At 52.6% G+C, this 25,221-nt stretch overlaps 1 protein-coding gene across 2 annotated transcripts; it reads right to left on the bottom strand.

Moving 5' to 3' along the window:
* Positions 1-976: 976 nt before the first annotated feature.
* On the bottom strand, positions 977-21,778 carry MFSD4A (major facilitator superfamily domain containing 4A). Of its 2 annotated transcripts, XR_012626431.1 has the most exons (11): positions 21,471-21,778; positions 15,013-15,211; positions 14,647-14,886; positions 8,900-9,068; positions 7,084-7,199; positions 5,847-6,020; positions 3,851-3,998; positions 3,110-3,180; positions 2,780-2,900; positions 1,921-2,109; positions 977-1,630 (listed from the first exon to the last, which is right to left on the bottom strand). XR_012626431.1 is itself a non-coding variant. In XM_074850538.1 (10 exons), the coding sequence occupies exons 1-10, from the start codon at positions 21,698-21,700 to the stop codon at positions 2,045-2,047; spliced, it is 1,533 nt and encodes a 510-aa protein (XP_074706639.1). In that variant the 5' UTR covers positions 21,701-21,778; the 3' UTR covers positions 977-2,044. The 2 variants fall into 2 exon arrangements, 1 of the variants encoding a protein (XP_074706639.1); XM_074850538.1 differs by having other exon boundaries at positions 977-2,109.
* Positions 21,779-25,221: the final 3,443 nt, after the last annotated feature.

Here is a 25,221-nt window from a genome sequence, read left to right as displayed (position 1 = left end):
AGAGGAAATCGAAAGTTCCAGCTGCAGGGCAGCTCACGGTGTGAGGAGGGGGGGGAGTTCATCAGCCCTTGCACTGACCTGTCTGTCCCCAGCAGCACAGGCACCCTCCCATCTCGCTGGAATGGAGACAGAGGGAGTCACTGGTGGGAGCTGCCTAGTGCTGCACCGTCGTTTTGCCAAAGCAGGTGCTATTCTCTCCTACTGAAAATTCCCTTTGGTGGGTAGCTCCAGTCTATATATAGTGCTGAGAGCAAGGCAGAGATTCGAATTGTCGAGTACACGTCTAACAAAAGAAATATTACTCTGGCACTAGCATTTAGCTCTGTGTTATCAATCTGCAAGGACATACTAAGATACTTTTTTTTAAATAGCTGTCAGTCCCTGGTGTGATATATATGTAATCTGAGTAGACTTCTTTCAAAATAAACTCCCTCATCGTAGTGTTTCGTGCTCGTTTCCTCTGTACAGGAATGGAGAGAATGCTGTCATGGTGGGAGGGGCTCTATTCATGACAGATTGGGGTTTTTGCTGCAAATGGGGTTTGCAGTACACCCTTTTTTCATTCTGGGTATCTCAAGGAGAGTAACAGTGGCATCCTGTGGTGCTGGAGAAGAATTACAGCACATACTGCACAGGATGTGAGGCAGGAGGGCTTCTGAAGTCCCTGGATGAGCTCAGCCCAGAATTCAGCTGCACTGACCTCCCTCCTGCATTGGCCTGATGTTCACAGAGCTTTAGGTGTACAAAGTCAATCCTACAAGTCTACTCCCTTGAGACTTTTTCTACAGAGCTACCCCTGGGAGCTTGTGAAGATATATCATGGAAGGTAAGATCCACTACTTGGAAAAATAGAAATGCCAAAACCAGGTTAAGCTAAAGAGCTGTTTGATGCAGTCCGAGTTAAGCTAGAACTGGGGAAGGTAGTAGCTGATCATCTTGGCCAGAAACAGCTGAAGTTACCCAAGTCCAGTCATGCTGAGAATCTAGCAATCAATCACCTTTAATTAAACACTGCTTTATATACACACGTACATATGTACATCCACATACAGCAGTTAAAGCAAAAAGTACATGTCCAATCACTCACTGAAGAAATAGATGTACGTAGCTTTACACTCTTCTAAAGCCAGTCCTTTCTTCATAGCTTGTAACAGGTCATGCGTGGGGAATGAGAGTACCTTACGGAAGGCACCTGGTATAATAAGTATTGCACAGGTTAAGCAGCTGGAGGCTGGCTCCCAAATACCTCTGTTTAAGCTTCAACTGGAAGCTAGAAATAAAACCACCCTAAGAGACACTGCAACTGTAGCAGCTAAACTAGTGACTTAAAGCAAAACAAACCATCGCAACTCATTCTTGACTCAAAAAAAAAAAAGCTAATGATTTTAATAATCAAGAGACCCTAGCATGCTGAGTAAGACACTGTCTTAGTGAACATATCTGATACTGTGTAATATACAGGAATCAACTGTGCAAAGAGAGAGAGGTCCTGCTACTGCTGCGCACTGGTGGGTTCTACCAATTGCGTCATTTTTCCCCTTCAGAAGTGTGCATGGAGGTGACAGACTCGAGTTAGGTGTTGCACAAAAATGAATCCAAATCCGGTATTGTGCTGTAAATTGTAGGGGCTCTGCACGTTAGAGGCCAAAAGAAAAAAATCTGTTAAGTTCAATGACTAGGCCAGGAGCTGTTCAGTCTTACATTCGGAAGAGAGAGAACCTCTTCCTGCCCCCCCCTCCATCCTGAATCCATAAGGAAGTTCATCTGCAGGAGTAACTGTTCTCCCATCATCCCTGCCACAGCCTGTAGCCTTTCAGGCACAGGGTCTGCCTGATGCTTACAGTCATCTTTCTGGTGACACGGGCAACTTGTGCTTAGCTTGATGCAGTGTTTTAGGATGTTTTCTTGATTCTGACTTACCCAATCTAATGTGCTTTTGATTGCAGAAAACTTGCATGATTCAGTCATTAAATGTGAAATCATCCTCAATAGTAACGCTTAATTGTGTGTCGTTTTATTGCTTGTCTAGAGCTTGGCCACTTCTTTAGCGCTGATACTGTCCGGTGTCGTCCGTTACTGCTGGTTTGGCAGGTGAGGCATCATCCAGATCTGCAAAATTGACACTAGGTGTTTCATCTGAAGGTACTGATGCTATTGAGCTTTAAAGGGAAGGTGCATGAGCTCTCCCAAACACGAATGTTGCTGTTCTATCACCCACCCCACTACAGCTTGTTCACTTGGCTGGTCAGGGAAGAAAAGCCTCCATTTCAGGAACCTGGACAAGTTTTTTTGCCTGTCATGCAGCGCTCCTCTTGTTAAAGGTGCTTATAAAAACAAATAGCACAGGCAGACTGAGGTGAGAGGCGAGAGAAATCCTTTATCAGCGAGGCTTTTCTCAAGAGCTCGACAGCTGCCTTTGGATGGCAGACCCATCGTTCCCTGGATTTCAGCCAGGGAACCGCGTCGGGAAGCTTGTGCGGTCTGTGCAGTAGCAGGGTAGTGCTTTCACACGCGCCTGCTCTGTGGTTTACAGTTCCTCTGTGATCCACAGACCATTCCTACTTTTTCCCCTGCTTCTCCAGCAGAAAAGAAAGCAAACCCTGAGTTGTGGCTGCCAAGGCTTTGTGGGCAAGTCAAAGCAGGAAGAGGGGACAGGAAGCAGCAGTAAAATAAACATTTCCTTGCATTTTGCTGAAGTGCTGCACCCTGGTTATGTATTGGTGCAGATGCCACTCTTCCTCTCTCTATAAAGCAGGGCTGAGTGCTGGTGCTTTCTTACCTGATGAGGGCTTGGGGTACATCCTGTGGAAAAACAAGAGGAAAGCGTAGAAGGTAAAGGCCAAGCCTCCAAAGATCATCCCGCAGACCAGGAAACTGTAGCTGCCCTGATCATGTATAATCTGCAATTGGAGGGGGGAAAAAAAAAAGCAGATGTGTCATCATAGCACTCAAATACCTAATTAGCATTCAGTAAGAGCTTTAGTGTTTGATAGCTCAAGGGTAACGCAGGGCTTTTTCCCAGCAGCTGTCCAAAACCAGGACCAAGATTCCTACTTAAAAGTTCCAGTCAGTTTTTGGCATGCCTGGTCTCTCCTTTGCCTACACTTACCGATCCCACCAGTAACTGTAGTACCATCTCTCCAATTCCAGCTCCGGTCACTAACACAGTTGTGGCACAGCCTGTAAAGAAATGGTGCAAGTGATGTTGGCAGGGAACGGGTGAAACCACCAGCAGGATCAGCCTGTAGCTTCTTTAAACTGCTCTTTCACGGCTCTCTCCGTACAGGACTTACAAACACTCATGTGTGTTCCCATCTAGTGTTGAGAACGCCTCTTCTAACCTGCAGCAGTGCAGAAAGGTAAAAGCTTAAGCCAGAAAGCCATCTCCTGTTGTCTCTGTTGGCAGAGGTGATGTTGCTTCTTGCTGGAAAGGTTTTCTTTCTTCTGTATCACTGCCCCAGAAGACGGAGGTTGGCAGAGACCTCCTGTAAGAGCTGGCCAGACTCTAGGATTTTCAGTTCACTGATAATCTGGGTGATGTTTTCAAAACTAGCTCCCTGTAAGCCTCTCAAGGAGACATTCTTGTCAGCCCTGAGAGCCCCACAGCTGCAGGAAACTAAGAACCAGCCTGGATCCCTGCCTCTAGAATTTATTAGTACAATGAAGCCGGGATTTGTGCAGTCTGGTTTTCTGACTACAAGCTTGAATAAACATTGTATTTGAAAGCAGATCCTTCTTCCAGGCACCCCTGCAGCGGGCAGGAGTTGCTAAGCGCGATGGTATCTGAGCTCTAGTCTCAAACACCCACCTGCTTTCAAAGCCTGCCAGGCGTGCCCGAATCCCTGCTCACCTTTGTACTGCAGGATGTCCTCAGTGTAGGCCAGCATGCTGGGGAACGTGCTGCTGAGGAACAGGCCCAGAGATGCTGTCCCCACAAACAGGAAAACAACGCTGTGGGAGAAAATCAGGAGCAGGAGGAAGCTTATCAGGACTCCAACCTGGGAACAACACACCCAGAGTCAGTAGGAAGGTAAATGCTGAGCTGTAATAGGCTCTAGATTTTAAGTTAATTTTTTTGGTAGAAAGGAGTCTGGAAAAGAAAATAAACTCTACTGAAAAAAAGGTTGCAATCTCTGAAAAACTGAACTGGCCAAATAAAATCCATCTGCTTCTACCATAAAAAATTTGGTACTTTTTATAAGAGGACGTTATGACATAACTTGATACTTAAGCCTCAGCTTCATTAGGTAGAGACTTAAGATCCTATCTAAAAAAAAATACTTATTCTCTGCAGCTTTAAATACAATAACACTGCTACTTCCATAATAGTTACACGTCTCAATCACTAAGTCTCACTAAGATTAAAGAATTGTCTCACTCTCAATAATTGCTCAGAAACCAGTTACAGCAATAAAGCCAAAGACCCAAATAAACGTAAATAAACTTGCCCTCCCCTCTGGCTTGCCATAGTGTGCAAATAATAGAAAAAACACCCCCGGTGCACCATTAGCCGTGGCACTGGGAGTCAGCAGAGGGAGCTCTGCAATACCAACACAAGTTACATTTTTAATTGTTTAGGCCCTGATTATGGGTGTGCGCGTGGACACAAGAGCAATTTGTATTCTAACGAAACTGAATTCAAACTGCAGTTTGCTCGAGTGCTGAAAGGACTCCAAGAGCTGCGGCACCAAGGAGCAAGCACTGCACGGAGGGCTCGGTGTCACCCAGGGCACTTTTTGTCCTTGGATGATACTGGATGTATCTATTTTGCCCTTGGATGATGCCTTTAAGGGGAAGTGAGAAGGCTGGAGGCTATTCCCTCTTCTCCCCAAACAGCAGCAGCAGCTACAGCAGAATCCTGCCCTCAGGTTTGTTCACAGAGCAGTTGTGCAGTTCAGAGAAGGGATTCAATCAAGGGGCTGCACGGGCCTGTCCACATCAGATAGCTGCGACGGATCTGGGGGTGCTGAGCCTTCCCTGCTCCCCTCCAAGTAGTGACCATGTGCTGAAGTAGGAGATTACGCTAATTTTAAAAACAATCATATTTCACTTGGCTGTATCTGTCAGTGTCTAAACGCAGTTTTTAAAGTGACCAGGAGCAAGATGCCAAGCCAGCTGCCTCACCGGCCTCCAAACATCAGCCTAAATCTTCAAAACATCCCAGTGTGAACCCTCACTCCTGTTCTCTCACCACCCTGTTATACATTCTTGGCCTTGCAATATTAACTGTGAAACCTGCTACCAAAATAACTTCTGCCTTAAATAAATTGTAAATTAACTTCCTTCTCACTTGTTTGGCTTTTTTTTTTTTTTTTGTAAGAAGTGTGAATGCGAACAACTCCCTCCCTGTTGTCTGCCACATCCTTGCATGCATCTTTCTTACATATCCTTAAAGGATTCCTCCCCTTTGTTCAAGTCAGTGTGTTTTATTAATTTAAGCAACCTCGCATCGCATCGCTTCCTTTGACAGCTGCTACAGTCTAAGCAGAGAATTTACTGAACTCTCTGCCTTCCCTTTCCCACGGCTAACACAGGCATTAATTTCCCTGTAGATGCCAGAGAAGCCACTGTGCCAAGTCAATAAAGTTGGCAGACACTTCACAAATCCAACGTTAGATTAACCGAGGAGCAAGCTCAGAGAAGCAGCGCGATCAAGTTGTACGTCCTGGCTACCTCGTGCATCGGCGTCAGCGCTGCAGAGGAAGGCTCAGGCAGCCCACGCTGGGCAGCTGCCTGGTGCAAACCTCCCCTGGGTACGGCCAGGGAGCTGCTGCAGCTCTGCACAAACCAAACCAGGCAGCACCTTGGAGGCAAGCAGAAGAAAAGCAAAGTAAAACCAGCCTTACCACATTGATGAAGACCATAGTTGCTGGCTTCATGCGGTAGGACACCGGGATGGAGATGAGCCTGCCCAGCGTGATGAATCCCCAGAAGAGGCTGGGCAGGTAGCCGGCCACTTTATGTACTACGGAGAGGGGCTCTTCCACCGCGTAGCTGTAAATGAAGCCCGAGTACTCTCCCTGCAGGGAAAACAAAAGAGCGTGTCACACTGATGTGATGACTTGCAGGCTTTGCAACTTCAACTTCAACCTGTCCCTCAATCAGTCGCATTGTTGTGACAGTGCTGGAGAGCCCACCTATGGATTTGCTACCAAACCTCAATGAACCTTCTTCCCAAGGGTTTGCAGCTGGAGACAGGCTTCCACCAGAAGTAGAATACAGGACTTAAGCTCTCCTAAAAGGGCAAGACTTAACAGCATTCCCAGGTAAAACGCATGCTAAGCTCTTATCTGTCAAGACGCTCTCTTCCCTAGGGACTGTCTTGTCCTTTTGGAATCACATACTCTCAAAACGTATCGCATTGAGAACTTGGAGTTGATCATCCTCGAAGATGGAGACCCTGGACAGTTCCCGTATCTGACAGCTGCTTTGTGTAACCCCGCTCATCTTTCAGGACCCTATTCAATGCCCTCGTAAGACCCAGCAGTATTTTACCATGAGGGGACTGACACAAAACTGTTGAAAGAAAAAGAACAGCCACTTGCTAGCCAAGAGCGAGCCTTCCTCGCCCGGACAGAAGTGCTACACACGGCGAAGCCCGAGTGACTGCGCCGGCCAGGGACATGCTGCCAGGCCACTGCACCATCCCCGCATGCTCTTGTCTTGGATTTTGAGGGCTCAGGAGACCCATCACACAAAGAGCCACCATTTCTTATGAAATAAAATGAAGCTGTTCTTGCCTCTTGGCTGAAGCGAGAAGAGACCTCCGCTGTGTACAAGTAGACAACGTCACACAACTCCAGCTCTAAACTGGCTAAGTTAGTAGCAGTAGCAATCTAGCTGCAACACCACAGAGCCTAGGAGAAGCCACAAAACCCTCCCGAGAAGCGGGGCACATATCAGCCCGACTGATTAGCTTTGAACGAGCTGCCTTTGGCACCAGACTGCTGCACCGGCAGACCCTTGGGTCCAGCCCACTGCACGCAGAGGACATGTGCTGGGTTTGGGCTGTTACAAGTGATTTGGAAGGAAGAAAGCCACAGAGCTTCGCTCAGACAAGATCCCTCTATCAGCTGAACTCACCACAATCCCATCAGTCATGAAGAGAACAAGAGCCCCAGTGATGTGGACTGCGAAGTAGGTGTAAGAAGCCCCTCTGAAGTTTTTGCTTTGGCAGCAGCTAAATAAGTCATCATGACCTGGTGAAAAACAATGCAAAGCAAACTTAGCTGGAACGTCCCCCTGGGGCTGGGTGGTTGCCAGCCCGCAATGGGGATTTGTTTTGTGCTCAGCTGCAGGACAGATTCATAGAGGACCGTGAAACACGTGGAGCACCGCTAACCTCTGCTGGCACCACCTCTGTCTTTACCTACCTCTAAACTTTGAGAAGGAAGACAGATATGCTTATGGGCTGCTGTCCACAGACTGGGATCCTAGCTCTCCAGGGTACTTGCTACTTCTCCTCCTGTAGTGCTCATGCTCCTCTCTCCATTTAGGAGCTCTGTATTGCCGGCCCCGCTCTCACAGTCAATAGAAACAAGCCCATTCGACCATAGCACAGTGCTCAGAACCCCTTGTCCTTGGTACCACCACACAGGAGAGTCCTGCCCAGGAGAGCTCATGTTCCTCACATAAAGGATACTTAACCAAATACACCAACTTTGGAAAAGAGAGCGATAAACAGACAGCTAGGGTCGCCTCCTCTGACTAGACCACTGGGAGCGACGGCCTGCCAAAGCTGGGGATCAGGACCCCAGGAATCCCTGACTCTCCTGTCCTCGTATCGCACCACTGTGGGACGTGCAAAGGGTTGGTGTTAAGGTAGCGGGAGTCCTGTGCAGGCTCCTGCGTGGGAAAGATGAAATTCTCACTACTTCTAGGGGGAGGGAAGGATTTTGCCAGCACAGACATGTCTGTCAAAGATCGCAGCAGTCAGCATAGAGCCCTCCTGCTTCTCTAGGATTAATCTCAACTGCATTTAAGAGGAAGATGGAAATCTGAAGAACATGAAGCTCCAATGGGTTGTATGGAAACGGGCAGTTGGGTTGAGGAAAGAAACCATCAGTGTCTCGGCTAAGGGAAGTGATATCAGATGAGTACAACCTTATCAGACTCCAGAGAACCCACTCCATTAGGGACACCTACGATCCTTCCCTGCAGCACCTCGCCACATCTCTAACTGCTCCCCCCTTCAAGTATTCCCTAAAAATTCCTTTTATTGTTCAGGTAAAGCCATCTCCTCTGTAATAACACTAAACACTCCTCTGATAACCCTGAAATAGGATTACTTCCCAGATTCACTATTTCGCTGAAGAATTTACTTTGACACATTTCTCTTGGGTAGCAAAGAACAATGTTACTATTGTCCCCAAAACAGGGTGTAGTCACAAGTTCAAGAGCAAACTATTGCTGGAGTTTAACTTTTCCCCTCAAACAAGCGTGCTGTCCTTATTCCTTTCAGATTTATGAAAATCAGCGTTCTGCAGCGTGATGACCACTTTTAAACTGAACAGTCAGCGGAGCCAGCTTAAAACCTGGCTGAAAGCCAGAAGGAAACGAAGGGGCACAACTTTCACGTGTGCTTAAACGACTTGGGAGCCCAGGTTTAGATTTAGGACAGCTTGGAGAAAAGCAGCCTGGAGCCCCAACAGCAGGATACTAATCTCTGTCCATGGGTTACAGTCCCATCTAATCCAAGGGCAACTGGGCACCACATTGTCTGTTTGGGCACCTCTGGGTTACATTCACGTGTGCGTTTTGGGGAATTTTCCTCCTTAGACAATAGCGATGGATCTCACTAGTTAAACTCAGCAGACACACTCAGAAATACATCTTTTTCTCCCCCTGCTCGCCCCCTCCCCGTTCCTCCAAACCCGTAAGAGAGGTGCCTCCAGCTCACCTCCTGCTGCGTGGGGTCTCTGCACAGTGGTGGAGAGATCGTCCTTCTCCGCGGGCCGCGTCTCCATCGCCAGCTCATCGGCCGAGAGCAGCGGGTGGCTGCTGCTGTTGAAGCACGGCACCATCCGCTCCTTGTAGAGCAAGAAAAACACCGCGATGGGGACTGGCAGCTGGGGAGGAACAGAGACGGGCAGGTAAGCATGACAAGCCTCACACAAAATACTGTCTGCTTCCCCCCTGCAACAGCCTTTTAGGAAGCTGCACTCAGTATCCGCAATAGATGCTCCTGAATTAACCTCCAAGAGCAAGGACAGAGGCTGGCAATGGGGTAAGGAGCAGGAGGGATGGAGGCTTGTTAGGAGAGCTAGTAGGGAGGGGGGGAAAAAGAAAAAAGCAAGTTGAGAGCAAAGACTCCTGATCCAAAGCACGGCTGGGACATCTCCCACCAGTCCCTGAGGGATGCCAGGTGGGGTGGGGACTGTTCACCTGGGACAGGGACACGAACAGAAGGCACCTAACTGCAGATCTCACAAAGCACCATACCAGCCCTGCAAACCCAAAATGTCCTTGTTTCCAAGCATTTGGCCACTTCTGCCCAAAGAATAAAATAATAAAGTAGCTTTTGCCTGTGGAGAGCAGAACAGTTTTAACAGGAGAGCTTCTGTGGCTGAAATTCTTTGTGAGGGAAGAGCAAGCTGCTCCAAGCCCTGCTTTGCCCACCTCCAGCCATTAGCAGAGGTTGCCCAGCATCTTGTAAGAGATGAGCTCGTGGTTCCCAGGCCAACAGCGACAGCACCGCTACAACCCAGCAGCTTCAAACAGCCCCTTGGTACCGCCTGTGCGGAGGGACCCGGGACTGCAGAGCATCCAGCTTCCAGGCACTGCCCTCTCGGCCGTCGCTGCCTTGGAGACCCCCGCTGCGGTCAGGGCTTCCTGCCTGGTGCTAACACACACGGTCCGTGGGCTTGTACCTGTCCACGGGATCCATCACGCAGCAGCCGCAGCATCGGACCCCCCCAGCACCGCGCTCCCCCGCTGCCACACGCCTGGGGACGAGCCTACTCCCTGCGCACACCCACGACTCGGTGGTGCCTCCAAGCCCGGAGGGACTTGCTCTTTTTTTATTTTTTTTTTTTTTTTTTTTTTTTGAGAGAGAGAAAACAGAGGGAAGCAAATGAAGCCCTCGCCAGCCCTCTCTTCTCCTCCCACCACAACCAAGTGGTGTTTATTCTGCAACAAACTGGGGTAGAAAGCCAGGAAATCCTAAGTGACAGCTCACTCTCCAGCCGCTGAGCGCTTGTTTTCTACATGTCTGTGAGCAAGTGTGAGCTCTAGCTCCAAATTTCCTGCCTTTTGTTGGCTCATGGCATGATTTAAATGTATGGAGAACTCCCCCCCCTCCCCGCCTCTCTTGCCTGAATTCGTTTACGAGGACTTCATTGTTCTGGAAACAATGGGAATAGGAACAGTTAGTTCGGTCCCATGGAAGAAAAACGCATTTGCTTGATAGTTCTAATCCTTCCGGAGGTCAGGACCAGATTTTATTCTTCTAAATTGCAGATTTTGCAAAAAATATACCCACGCAGAGGGACTGGCTGTACAGATAACGTCTCTGGGCACTTCCAGCCTTAAGGAGCACTCGGTGCCTATGTGGAAAAGGGCCCCAGCTCCAGCCTCCCCAAATTCCCAGTCAAACAATGGGCATATCCCTGCTCCCCAGATCCTCACCTCTAAAGCAAGCAGGTCCCTTTCTCTTTACCCAGACTGTACCATCTCGAAGCTGGCAGTACCTCGGGTGCACCAGTGCTCTGACCCCATCAGCCACGAGCTGCTTGCCAGCACTGGTCATTTCTGGTAGGAAACGTCCAAAAGCTGGAGACTCACCCATGGTCAAGTGCAGCCCTCACCCGTGGGCTGCCACCACGCCAAAGCAAACTCAGAGAAGTGGGGAAAAGCAAAAGATCAAGCTCAAGAGAAAGCAGGACCCAAGGGCTCCATCCTGAGCCAACCCTGTGTCCTGCACGCCAGCTGGCAAATAGCCTGGGGAGAGTCACCTGTGGCCACCCGGCCCCAGGAGAGGCCACCCATAAACCTGGGGTGTGTACAGGGGAGGGAGCATCCACGAAAGCAGTTCGGTTATTACACGGGCAGATGGAGAGGAGCAAACAGAGCCGAACACCAGAGCCCTGCCAGGGCATGTTTCACCAAGCAAAGGGACAAATCCACCCTGGAGGAGCAGCCTACCCCGACCACAGGACAAGGACAGCTCGAGGACTGTCCCTTCTGCTCCCCACACGAGCACGGCCGCTGCCGTGAGGTGCCGGGTGGGCGCTAAGCCCCTCTCCCCATCCACAGCTCCCACATACTCCAGCTGGAGGGGTGGGGTGGTGATCACGAGCTTCACTGGCCCCTGGCCCCAGGACACGTGCCACAACACAGGGGCAGGGCCACTGTGCTTGGGACAGGATCTTGCTACGCGGCTCCTAAAGCAGCTTCGGTTTCCTTGGGACCGACACCCCGGCTGCTTGGCATGAGGCAGAGAGCTATCAAAGCTCACCCTGTGGGGAGCCCAAACAGCGAGAGCCCGAGATGAGCCACAGCCCCTAAAATAGGGACACATGGTCCTCAAAGCACCTCCCTGCCCCACACCAGCCCCAGCCACACCAAGCTGGACACCCCCAGGCCCCAGCTCTGACCAGCCCTCCCTCTTGGGCAGGCAGAGGGTTTTGGTGCAATAACCATTTGCTCATGGGCTTTCCTCCCGGGGGAACCCTGCTTCGCCTTTTTCAGCAGAAGGTTTTTCTTTTTTCAAGGGGGACAGGGACATCTGAGGGTCCCCTGGGAGCCCGCACGGGTCGAAGGGCAAAGCGGGCAGCGAGAGCCCCACTGCCTGGGCCCGGTGCTCCAGCTCCGCTCAATGAATTCCCCGGGACAGTCCCCTCCCCCTGGCAGCTTTTAACCATTATTATAAACTCAACAAGTTGCTGCATCACGCAGTTAAGCGTGGGTATAATCCAGGCTCCTTCCCTCCAGTTTCTATTTCAGTCTCTCTCCCCAGGAGCACGGGACTGTTCCCTGCTATTGTACCCAGGCTACTTTTAAGCAACCTAAGCACAATGGAGTGTCCCACACTTCCCCTGGGAAACCACCTTCCGGACAAACACATCCCTCTCGGAGGAACATTTTCCTGATTTCCAGCCCCTTGGAACGGGCTGGATGATGAAATTTCCGTTCTGTGGGAAACCGAATTTTAAAATATGTTTTTGTTCCAAATCTGGATGAAAAGCCAAAATTTTCTGTTAGAATGAAAAATTTTGGCCGGGAGTCATCCAAGCACTCGTTTTGATAATATTGAACCACTTAATTTTACTAAAGCAAAACCATTTTGCTTCAATAACATTGAAACAACTATTCTGTCAGCTTTACACATTGCAGTTATGCCAAAGTCAAATTGAGACATTTAAACAAAGCAAGAAATTGAAATGAATCATTTCAGCTTGTGTCTTGTCAGAATACACACAGCCCTGTGGAAACTGGGATGGAAATGTCTTTTTCACCCTTTTATAACAAAGTTGCTGGTTTCCGTCTCTACGGCTTACTCAGTTCGTCCACTTCCATGGGGTTTTAAATATCAATTATCATCGTCCTTCTCTGATGTTTATGCCTTAAAGAAGGGTCAGCAGTTCTGGAGCTGAGCTGCTCTCAGTATCTCCGGCCAGTGGGTTGGGTTATTTAGTTTAAACAAGGAATCAAGTCAGCTCCCTCAGCGAGGCTTTGGGGAAGACAATAAGCTCAGCTTTGGCAAGGGGACACGCTCAAGAGCTGCGTGTGCAGCGTGTGTCCAACTCCCTGCTCTGGTTTGTTATCTATCCCTCCTCCCCGCAACCCCCAGTCTCCCCACACCCCAGGGCTCCCTGCTGTGCTCCCGGTGAGCCCACGCAGCGTGTGCACACACGTGTAAGCCACCCACGTGTGCAAACAGCGCTTGAGCGTGTAGTGATGCACAAACCCAGCTCCCGACCTGCTGCTGGGCACAGCGGGACTCAGCCTAGGGGCCCATCCTGTGCCCAAAACGTCCAAGGGACACTGCTAGGAGCAGAGAGGGGTCTGGCAACTGCCCTCCCATCAGTGCTCCTGGTATCAGACACGTTGTCACATTCAAAGCAGATATTAAACGCTGCCTTCCACACTAAATTAGTTTGCTCAGGATTGACTGGCAAAATAGATAACGCTCCGGTGTAATTAAAAGGACATTTCCCATGGCATCAGCAGAGTCAGAGGTAATTAAAGCCGGCTTCTCCTCCTGGGCAGGGAGCATTCTTTTGGTACTTCTGCAAAGCAGCTCATTATAGCACCTGCGCAGCTCTTTTGGTCACCTCTTCTCCTCCTCACATCAGCAAGCTGCTGACGAAAGCCCCTGGATTGGGTGCACTGGGGTATGTTTTAGTTATTCAGCGAACGGGAAGACCAAGAGCACAAAGAAACCCGTTCCCTTTGCCTAGTGCGGACGGAGAGGTGGAAGAGCAAGGGCTGCTCGTTGGCCTGGGACAGGGAGAGGGAGCACCAGCGCATCCTTGTTTTTGCAGAAGGGCAACAGCTAAACTTGCACAAGCAGGAGGGGTCCTTCTGACAGGACCACCCTTCACTTCTACCACAGGAGGTCTCCAGGTGAGCAAAAGGGCCCCATCGTGGCAGTCCCTGCCCCAGTTTGGCTCTTTATTAGACAGACAATAGAGCCCCCTACGCAAAGGCTACTGCCCTGCTCACAGCGGGGGGGACCCAAACCCCCACCAGCGGGAGCTCCCACGCACGAGGCATAACCCAGCGCTCTGCAGGTTTCGAGCAGAGCTGCCCCCAGCACCCATCCCGGCAGGAAGGGCACCGCTCGCTGCAACAACACGCTCCGCTCTCATCGCTCCAGATCTACAGGGACAATTACACACACGCACTCGCCGGGCTCCTGCCGCCGGGGAAAAGACAGCGGCGGCTCAGCAGAGGGACTGGGGATGGGCACGATGATGGCCACAGCCCAGCGAGGCCGCGCAAGGGAGCAGCGGTATTGAACCATGCTGGGATTTGGGTGTTAGCTGCGGGGAAGGAGCAGGGCTGCTTCTCCAAGAGCAGCTTGCTGGAGCTTTGGGACTCTGCAGGGCAGAGAAAGAGGATGGGCACTAAACCCCATCTCTGTCTCAAAGGGTGGGCCACAGGGCTTTTACATCTGCTGCAAATCACCAGGGAAACACAACAAACAGGCAGAGACATCCTGATCAAGCTTTTTGGCTGCAGTAACTTGGCTCATCAGCGGACACTTTTCCACGAATATCGCTGCAAATCGCCCTCCCGTCAAAGCCACCCCCACACCACCGAGCTCCTCCCCACACTGACCACGGAGGAAGACTCTGGGGCTCCGAGTGTAGCTGGCTGGTGTAACTCCTGCCCAGGGGGATGCTGGAGGTACAACCTGCTCCCAGAGAGATCAAACCCCCGCAGGATGGTACATTGACCCCATCATACCTGACGGTGCAGGGACCGCTGGCTCCGCTCCACCGAGCCCTGCCCTCCTGCCCCAGGAACCTGTCAGCAACTGGGCACTTGGCAAAAAATGAAGCTTTGCTGGGGACCAGCACAACCGTCCTCGTGCCTCCTTCCATCACTTGGGACCACCTCACAGGCACCAACACCCCCCAAATGCCACAGCCACCTGCAAAGCCGAGAAGCAGGGGTGTCCCCAGCAGCAGCAGCACTTACATTGATGAGGGCCATGATCCAGAAGGCGTAGGAGACACGTGTGACCACCATGCCTTTCATCGGCAGGTCATAATGAGACAGGTTGCCTGGATGGTGCGGGACCAGGGACTTGCGGATGTGAGGGAGGTTGCTGGAGGCGTTGGCTGTGGAGTTTGAGAGGATGCAGTTGGTGTCCGAGAGGAAGGGGTCAGCTATCAGGGGGCTTAGCAGCGCTCCAAAGCCCACGAAGAAATGAAGGGCCTGCAAGAGACACGCAGGTAGAGCAGGGGGGTTTACTGCTCTTCTCTGCAGGGAGGCTGGCTGAGCCCCTCACTCCTCTTCCTCAGACAGAGAAGGAAGCACAGCCAGAGGGGACTCCACGCTCACCTGCAGGAAGATGGCCGAGTCCTTCTGGTAGATCTTCACGAGCTGCATGTTGGAGATGGTGTCGATGCAACCCATGGCCAGTCCTGCCACAGCCATGACCACAGCCAGGACCACCACATTGTGGCACAGAGGGATGATGGCAAAGACCAAGGAGATTGCCAGTGACGAGGCAAAGAGGGCAAACAAGGACTGAGCCAACCTGAGACAGGGAAAGAGGAAAGACAGAACAGAATTACTACCACAAGAACAGCATCCACACCATGGCCCTGCCTCCTCTTTCCAGCCCCAGGTCAGTCGGTGCTGCAGGCATTAGCAGAAGCACCCACAGGCTGGAGCTCCAACTACTGCAGCTCCAGCACATGCTCTGACAAGACAAGGGAGATGTTCCACACGCTGCACCCCCCTGCCTCCACATCACAGCCGTGGCCAGCCTAGGGCACTGCCATCTCCTGCACGGAGGGTGATGCCTCAAAGAGGCAGATCTTCCACCCAGCTTTTGTGGAGAAGAGTAACCACCCCTTCAAACCACTGTTCTGCATGTTTCAAGGCAGAATAAAGCCCGAGAACCTTCCCTTGTTAACTGGGCAGATCTGGGAACGGAAAGGGACGTGAGTACGTGCAGGCTAGGCCACATCATGACCTTTGAGCAGCTCCAGGGCATCTCTCACGCAGGGCTGTATCGCACAAGCAGGCATGAGAGCTGCTGGGCAACCCCAGTTCCCGGCAGGGAGAGAGCTGCTGGCATCCAGAGCTGCTGTGTCATCCCAGACCTGCCTGCATGCCCTGTCCTGCCTCACAGGCAGCACCAGGGAGCCGCTGTGGTTCCCTCTCCATGCCCCATGCTGTCTCTGTTTGATCAGCATCGTCCCTTCCCCAGCACGACAGGGCAGGACACAGCAGGGCTGCTGTTCCCGGCGCAGGCGGCCACTTTCCAAGCCACACGGTCCGTCGGAGAAGCCCAAGGGATGCGTGTGGTAGAGGTAAAGCTGGTGCATAACGTCTCGAGTCTGGCAGCAGCGCAGGCAGGCCTGCCTGAGCGGGGAGGCTGCTCCCGGGGCGAGCCGCGAGCCCAGGCTGGCACCGCGCTGCTCCGGAGCTGCCAAGTCTAAAGGCAGGAAGGAAGGAAGGAAACAGGGACCAGACAGCGAAGCACTGAAACCAGCAGAAAGATGGGACTACAAAGTCACAGCAGAGAGTAAGTAGCACAGGCACGTCCCCATCCCACCCTGGGCTCCCAAACCGTGTAGAAGCCTGTTGCAACAGCCAGCAGCTTGCTGTAATGAGTAGCTAATTAGTGATGGCAGGGCACAGCCATTTGTCCACAGCGAAGGACTGGCAATGCACGGGCACGTCCCCAGCACAGAGGCGTAACCAGCGAGCAAAACACCTACATCTCTGCTCCATGCTCTGCCCAGAGCAGGAGGAGAAGGGTCCGAGGCGGCCCAGGCTGGAGCTGCAGCAGAGAGCCTCTGCGCTGCACCACGCCGCCAGCCCTCCTGCCCTGACCGCTCGGCCAGAACGGCCCGGCCTTGGGCATGTCACTGCGTTTCTTCGTGGCCCTCATTCATCTGCAAACCCAGAGCGATCCGGCCCTCCGCATCCTGCTTGTTGCTTACACTGCACTTCAACGGCACCGGGGAGAAAAAACGGGCCAAGGGCACCGTCTCCTTTATTCTCCTGCCCAGTGGCACAAACCTGGCTGTAGCAGAGCCTCGGTGTGCTCGCATCTCCCAGCCCAGCCTCGCTCCCCCATCAGCCAGACCACGCTGGAGGAGACGATGTTTTGCAAAGCCGTAACTACTGATCTTTCTCTGACAGCAAAATGGGGAGCCAGCGTGGGATTTCTGGGGGAGGGAGGGAGCAAAGCAAGATGTGCACAGTCACAGCAGGAAAAACAACTAGCAAATAGAGAGAAGCAGCTCCGAGCCTGGGGAGACAAGGCAGCACTCCCCAGGGTACAGCAAGAGCCCGGCAGAAGGGAGAGAGGCAGAGGCACCAGCAGCTGGTGAATCCAAGGCCGGGAGCGACGGGAAAAATGGGGAAAAGCAGACTGAGACATCCCAGAAACGCCTCTTCTCTTCTGCAGCCCTAGCAAAACAACCACAGCATCGCTTGTGCTTGGCCAGGGAGCACGTTCATTACTGGAGTTAAACATTAATTGCAGATGATGCTATGTCCTTAAAAAGCATTAAAAAAAGATCACCCCACTTTTCCCCAATGAGCAAGAATTCCCACCTCCAGCCATAAGATGTTAATAACACAACTGCACCCCCCCCGCCCCGCAAACACCCGCAGCCCACAGCCCAGGGTGGCACTGCAGCCCTGCTGCCCCCTTCCCTGGCTCTGGCATTAGGGGGGACCAAGAAATTGCTGGCTTCCCGTGCCAGCTCCCCAAGATACAGTGGAAGGACACTGCTCAGCACCCAGGGAGGCACAAATGGGCATTTCTTCAGAAAAAAAAACCTGAAAGCATCCCTGAGGTACCCCATGACTTTCAGAGGGGGTCTTGAGATTGCAAAACCAGTGCCCCCCTCCAAAGGGCTTAAAAAGCAACTCTGATGTTATGCCACAGTCCAGTTTCTGACCTCGCTGCCCTCCCCATCACTAACTGGTCCCCATGTCCCCAGCTGAGCAGACTGGGGGGGCAGCTATGGCTGTGCCCAGCGCAGCCTCCGCTTCAGCAGCGTGTGAAACAAGTCTTGTAACATCATGGACTGTCTCGGGACCACCCAGAGCACATTTTGGCTCCATCACAAGGCTTGAGGGAAGGCCTGCAGCTCCCCGCAGAAGGTTTAGGCTGATCTCCTCCACAAGAGTAGGATGGTTAACGTTATCCTGTAGTCACAGCCAGCAAAGCTTCCCCTCTCCTTCCCTCACAGCATATACAAACCCCCACCTCGGTGTTCCTGTTGCAGCAGGCACCCTTCAACTTCAAGCATATTTTTCCCCACCCCAGGGAGCATTTTCTAAGTCCCTCACATCAAGAAGAAAAATGATAATCAGGCTAATTCAGACTTGCAAAACTGATAATTAAAAACCCAAAGCCCTAAGGGGACGAGGTGAGGACCTGTGGGATAATCCATGCTGCCTTCTTCCTCCATCTGCCTTCAGGTACCTTTGTCTCCAGCAAAAAGCACTGGCCAGGCTTGGGGAGCATCACATCCCCCAAGGAGCTCATGCTCAAGTCACTCTGCTCTCTCAGCAACAAGAGGCTTTATCTTCCCTCTGTGGTGAGAAGTGTCCTGCGTGCACCAGCCACGTGCTTGAACAGAAACCTTCAGAAGATGGGAGTCTGCAGGACAGGGAGAGAACAGGGTCACCCCCTCTCAGCTGACGTGCTGTGACATGCACAGGAGCCCAGGGGTGAAGAGGAAAGATGGGTGAAAGGGTCCCATCTCATCGGCCCTCCAGGTCCTGGCGTGGATCACTCCTTTGAGCAGAGGCAGCACAGCAACAGACCTACCAGCCCACTCCTCTCCTCTGCTAACACCAGCAGGAACAGCTCAGAGCTGACCTGAACGTTGGGAGCAAAAGCAAAAAATACAGAAGGACACAAAAATGCAGTATCTGAATTTAAAAAAAAAAACAAAACAAACAAAACCACCACACCAAGACACGGGTGCTCAGTTACTCTGGTGCTTCTGTCACAAACGCGTGTAGCACAACGGCGTGAGGGATTAAAATCCAATAAAATGGGAAAGGGGAAGGCAAGGGAAGCAAGAGGGAGAGCAGTGGGGGATGCAGGTGCCCAGAGCTCACCCCTGGAGGTTGCAGTGCCAGGTGCTCCACGGTGGGTTTACCCAAGAGCTCAGCTCCCACCTGGGTTTCTGGGTGTGGGCAGGGTTTTGAGTCCTCTCAGTGCTCCCACCCAACACTGCTGGCTGGATTCAGTCTCACAGCGTGTCAGGTGCTCTGAGAATCCAGCCCAGGTAATACCAGGAAACGAGAGTCTTCAGCACAGGGCATTAGGGAGGGCATCAGCTGCTGCCAGGGCTGTCTTTACTCGAGGAACCTCTACCAACACCACGGCAGCACCAGGGTGTGAGCCCAGGCACGCGCTCCACCTAACCCCAACGCCACTCACGCAAACACCCTGTAGAAAGCTGTATCTTCCTGAAGCACAGCTCGTAATTACGACCCAGCAAACCCCAAGGATGAGTTACCAGAGAGCAGCAGCCTGTTGTGAGCCCAAGCGTGAGCTTAAACACCGTGCCTTGCGGCTAGGCAGGGAGCTGCTCTTCCCACAGCTCAAGCTTTGCACCTCCCCACAAGCCAGGGAAGGACCACGAGGCAAACCCGGGTCTCCGGTGCAGAGCACCGCGGGCAGCAATTGCATGTCTACATCACCCGGGGAAAACTCGCAATGGCAAACTTTCTTCTTCCTTGAAATCTCGCACGAGAGGGAATTCTGGAGGTAGTTCTGGCAGTCCAGGCTCACACCGAGTTACAGAAGGGACGGATGCCATCATTCTGCTCTGTCCTCCCGGTGCTCCAGGACTCCAGCTGGGCCAAGAGAGCAGAGACTACGACCCGGCATTCAGCAACTTCTCTGGTGAGAGGAACCAAACCATTATTTAGGTCCCATCACCCGCTTCTGCCGCAGAACCCAGTAACAACACTGCTCTCCCTCACGAGTCCGTCATTCAGAGCAGACAGCTCAGACCAATACATATTTTAATTGAAAGCAAGCAACAAAATCTATGCTCCTCAGGCACTGGAAATTAAACGCAGCTTGCAGCCAGACCTTGGCTCGGCTGCCTTGCAGGCAGGCGACGCTTTGGGATCCTCTACCAGCAACTAACTGGAAAAGACGACCTGGCCAGTGCTCCTCCCTGCCCGGCACCAGCATAATTTGATTTGCAAACCCACAGCATGGCCCAGAATTAGAAAACCTTAGCAGGACAGCTCGATCTGTCCGTCCCCGAGGAGGGGATAGCACAGGAGCTCTCAGAGTTAATATCCTCATCCAAACCCACACGTTGTACGCTGCACCGCTCAGAGTAACCTCCCCCCTAACGCTCACAAGCTACAACTATCTGAAACATGCCCTCCTGCCTGGCAGGGCTGCTGCTCCTCAGTGGGGCTCACAGACACTTTGCAAAAGCCCGTCGCTCCAAGAGGCTGCGACCACAAACACATCCTGGTTCGTAACCACAGCGAGCAACAAATATGCTCTTTCCCCCAGAGTGCTGCTGCCGAGTTAGTTTATAGGAGTCTCCGAGCACAAAACCTGAGGTGGGTCTGTGTAACCCACCGGCCAAGGGCAGGAGCTTTGGGTAGGAAGCTGACAGCAGGAAACAATTCTGCATTTTCCTTCACTGCTCCTTCAAACATATGTGAAGCAGACTGGGGGCTGGCAGAGGCACTGCCGGCTGACCCAGCAGTCTCGGATCCGTGTCAGACCCAGGGCAAAGCTCCCACGTGCCGTCCCCGTGCACCCCACCTTGCATCTCCTCTCCCAGCACAGCCTGACAGAGAGCAGCTCCTGCTGCTCCACAAAGCCTCCGGGCTCTATCCGGACCAGGATGGCAATTTAACAGGTGCTCTAATGCCGTCTTCATTAGCCAACACTTGCCACGAGTCACAAGAGTTTAACAAAACATTTTTAAACGGGCGTTTTAAAGCAGCGAAGGATCCATGCAGCATTCTCTCATATACATGTTATACATATACATGACGTGGATATCAGAGACACGCGGAGCTGACACGTTACATCACTGCCTGAAGAATTAGTGACAATGTAAATATCAGCTGATTCTCAGCAGAGCATAGCTGTCATCAAGCCTCAAATCAAATGCCTGTTCGGCAATCTTTTGGATTGAGCCATCGCGTATTATTTATTTTAAACGCATCCTGGACAGAAGGCACACTGCAAATCCCCGTTGGGCTGTGCCCGGGGTTTCTCGCTGGCCCACGGGCTGCTGGCCCCGGCCACCCCGCACAGCTCAGGCACTGCCCCTGCCCTCGTCCCCCGCAGCAGCAAGACCACGAGGACCACTCGTGTTTGCCCAAACTCCCGGGGAGCACGGACAATGCCTCAATTTCTGACGCCGAGGTTATTAAAACAGGCTTCTAATAATATTTTTGCGACAAACAATCAGGTTAAGGAAAATACCCTCCGGGAAGTTCTGGCTGTAACTTCACGCTAAAGGCGCTGAGCTCCGGGGGAACTGGCAGCGTCTCTCCAAGGGTACAAAACCGGGGGGCAGAGGGGAGCAGCAGCCGGTTCCTGCCCTGGGAAGCCCCCCCCGCTCTTTCCCAGCCACTCGAGCGAGTGGGGCTGTGGCCCCTCGGGACACGCAGGGAGCCCTTCACTCGGGCAGGGTTTTCCCACGCGGAGCAGCAGCATCCCAGCGCAGCCATGCAAACCCGGCGGGAGCGGGGAGAAGGGGGGGGGGTGTGTTTGCGAGAGCTAAGCCCACCCGCGGGAGGTGCGATGAGTTTGCCAGGCGCCTTACGTCCTCTTGAAGACCCCTCCGAGGCAGCTGCCGAGCAGGAGGCAGAACTGCTGGGAGAAGAAGACCCAGGTGATCTGGGAAAGGGAGCTCTGGGTCTGGCAGCGCAGGTCCAGCAGCGTGGGCCCCAGGAAAGCGATGCAGAGGCCGAAGCTGAAGAAGACGCTCCAGTAGGTCAGGGTGGGCTGCAGGTTCCTCCGGAACCGCGCCGACACCCGCTCGTCCCACCACATCCTGGGCGGCCGCGGCGATGCGGCTCCCCCGGTTCCGGCGCCGCCCGGTCCCGCTCCGGATCCCGCTCCCGATCCCGATCCCTCCGTTGCGGGATGTGGCTCCGGAGCCCGCGGCGCCGCGCCGGGCGCTGGCTCCGCCTCCGGGACCGGGACCCGCCGCCTCCTCCCGGGGCCGGGGCGGAGCCCCCCCCCCCCCCGCCTTCATCCCCCGCTTCAGCGCATCCCTCCGGGGGCCCGAGCGCACCCCCAGACCCCCTCAGTGTCCCCCCACCCCCGGGGTTTGCATCATCCTGCTAAAAGTGGGGCAGCCCCCCCCCCCGCCCCCCGCACAAGTGACACTGAGCTACGGCCGCGGCAGCAAACCTGAGGCAACAGAGCCCAGGCACGGCGGCCCAGAAATCCCCTTTCTCTGCTGCTGACCCCCCTGGACCCATCAATAAGTGCAACAATTCCAGGCAAAATGCAATTAAAGTTGCCCCTTCCCTGGATGAGAAGCACAAGATGGCTTGGTGGGGGGTGGGGGTGCACATGTTTTAAAGTCGGAGCGGTTGATGCTTACGCAAAAGGTCTCCTCTAGAGGATGGATTTATAAATATTTCACCTACTTTAGCTAGGAAAGACTGGCAATTTTTAGAACGCTCTTTCCAGGCAAAGCAGCATCGATGGAGCTCAGCCATGACAGGGCTGGCTCCAGGCCTGCACACCGGGTCCCCTCCCGTGCCAGCGGACCCGCACAGGTACTCACCCATCCTGTGACCCGTGCTGCAGGAATGCTGCTCCAGGGCTGGAGCTGCTCATTTCCACCTGGACATAGCTTAATGTTTAGCTAATGTAAATTACACCCGAGTCCTTGTTCTTCCCCGCCTGTGACATCCGCTGGAGTCTTCCCAAAGTAAGGAGAACAGGATCACATCTTCTTCCACCCCCAAAGTGAACAAAGTGACCGTGAGCAATAGCTTAGAACAGGGGAGCAATAAAGCCCTGATTGCCCCTGAGGGAGAACTCCTGTGGCTGTCGGGCACCTGCACCTGAAAGCATTAAGCAATCAAAAAACCAGCTCAGCTGCCCGCAGGGCCGGAGCAATGTTGTTATTGTGTTCTATAGGGAAACTGAGGGCCAGAAAGGAATGAAGTGATTTACTTACAGACACGGAGTGAGTCAACAGCATGGCCGGAAATTGGGTTTTATCATTATGTGATAAACCATCTTCCTTAATAGCCTAGATGGCAGGATGGAGGGAGGGGAGGCTGATGCACAGGCCTGGGAGTCACAGCCTCAGGCTCTCCCTGCCAGGCAGTGAGTCGCTTTGAGAGGCCACACCACTGCAGACGACCTCAGCTTCTCTTTCCCCATCCCTAAGTGGGGACAAAACAGCACAAGGGAGGAAGGATTGTGACAGTAAAGGTCATCTCCTGCCCCGCTTTGTCCATACATCTCGTGCATGGAGCTGGAGTTACCTGATGAAACAGCAGATCCTTATCTTCCCCACACCAGGTGTCATGCCCCAAGAAAAGGGCTGACAGGGCTTTACCTGTGGTTCCCCTGGACCACATTCTTGATCTTGGTTCTCCCTTTACTGAGCAGGGAGTCGAGAGAGCTGCACTCTCCTCCTGGCTTCCATTACTGCACCACCATCACTTGATAGCATCAGCTCTCTGGGCCTTGACCTCCCCAACCACAAAATGGCTGAGCAATGCTTTCCCCACCCTCGCAGGTTCACTGCACCCACTCCCAGGTGAAAAGCAGCATCCAGGCACCAGAGGTTACCAATGTTAGTACAACCCTGACCCAGCTACAACAGCTGACCCCCCTTTGCTAAGCAATGGCCTGAATGCCAGCACACTTGCTTCCAGGAATATCAGGCCATTTTATCAGGGATAACACAAACCATGCAAGATATGCTTGCAAATAAGAAACGAAGCGTAGGTGGGTTAGTCACCATAAGAACACACAGATCCTTTCTGGCTCCACATACTGAAACCCAGATCCTCAGAGGTAGCTCATAAAAATGCAAGCCACAGGACTATGAGTATATGCAATACCAGAATTAGCTTCACGAGGAGGCACTTTAGGCTGTTTTCCAAACTGAAATCGATGTTGTACTTGCAATGAATTAAACACCCACATTTTTGCGCTTGCTGCAAACTGCAAAGTGAAATCATGAATGAAGGAATAGCAGAGCAGCATGATTAGAGACAGCAGCGTCGGTCGGTGCGTGCCATTGCTGCTCAAAAAGATCCAACAAGCGTTTGAGAAACACTTTCCCCTTCTGCTTCCTGGGCCCTCGCACGTTCCTGGGGCAGCAAGAAGCACAACAGGGTTTTTTCACACTGTATCAGTTAATCTTTTCAGCTAGTGGAGCAATTACTTCCTTTAATATGAATAGTCCTGCTTTGCAGTGACTACTGCAAGGGGCTGCAACCTAGAAGCCAGATTTTGTTCAGGTTTGCTGTTGTGATGCTGACATCACTTCTCAATCTCAACACAGTGGGGAAATTCAATTCTAGTAGTAGGTTTTCTAAAGGTTTCCTCGGGGTGGAAACAGCTGAGGCCCCACACGTGGGCTTGGCACAGCAGGCGCCCGGGGACAGGCTCCTTCAAGGCTTTCACCAGTGTTTGGGTTGGCAGCTGAGGCCAAGGGCCTGGGGCTGAGACACTGTCGAAGAGTTTTCTCCCTGTCCTCCATTTGCCAAGAGACCACAAAGGGCAAATCTGGGCTGACACCCTCTGAGACCCCAACACGTTATCCCAGCAACCACACACGCCGGTGTGATGGGCCGAAGGGCTGCACGCACGTTTGGAGACGGGAGCACCCAACAGCTGTAACTCAGCCCAAAAACCCACCACCAAGCAAGCTGGAGCAGATAAGAAAATAACCACTTGAACCACTAAACATTAACGAGAAAAGGTGTGATGCTTCTTACAACAGAGGGTAAACTCTTCATAGGATGGGTTGGGTTATTCTAGGCTGTGTGTAAGACGTTCAGCAACCTGGGCTGGGCAGCTGGAACTGCAGCACACAAGAGCTCTTCACCTCATGTATTTTGGGGTCAAGAGTTTCAAAACACACCGTGTGATTTGGAAAGCTTGGCTCCACTTCTAGGTCAAACATTAGCCTGAGATCTTGGCCCAGTTATTACAGATCCTGTAACACTTGTCTAAAAGGAGGAAGCACTCACCTACATGTTTTCCTACTGTCCAACTGAAATAATTCACACACCCACTGCGATTTAGCTGGGATCAATGTGCTTCCTCCTTTGCTGCTCTAGAACTGCGGCAGAGGAGGGCGGGAGGAGGCTGAGCCTCCTGAAACACACCTGTAATTAATGACACACAAATAATCTTGTTGAGGGCAGCAGAGATCGTCCCCACTTTGCAGATATACTGAGAGACCCGGGGAGCGATGGGTGACCTGGCTTGGGCATCCTTGTGAGGCAGGAAAACCCCCGTAAGGGACACGGGGCAGGAGGTCACGGCTATTTGGGTGGCTGGGAACATCCAGAAGCTGGTCGGGTCTGCGG

Source organism: Strix aluco, chromosome 25 (genome assembly GCF_031877795.1).
Source record: "Strix aluco isolate bStrAlu1 chromosome 25, bStrAlu1.hap1, whole genome shotgun sequence".
In the NCBI taxonomy this organism is placed as follows: Eukaryota; Metazoa; Chordata; class Aves; order Strigiformes; family Strigidae; genus Strix; species Strix aluco.
Note: the sequence above shows the minus strand (reverse complement) of the source record. Positions and strands in the feature narration are given on the sequence as shown.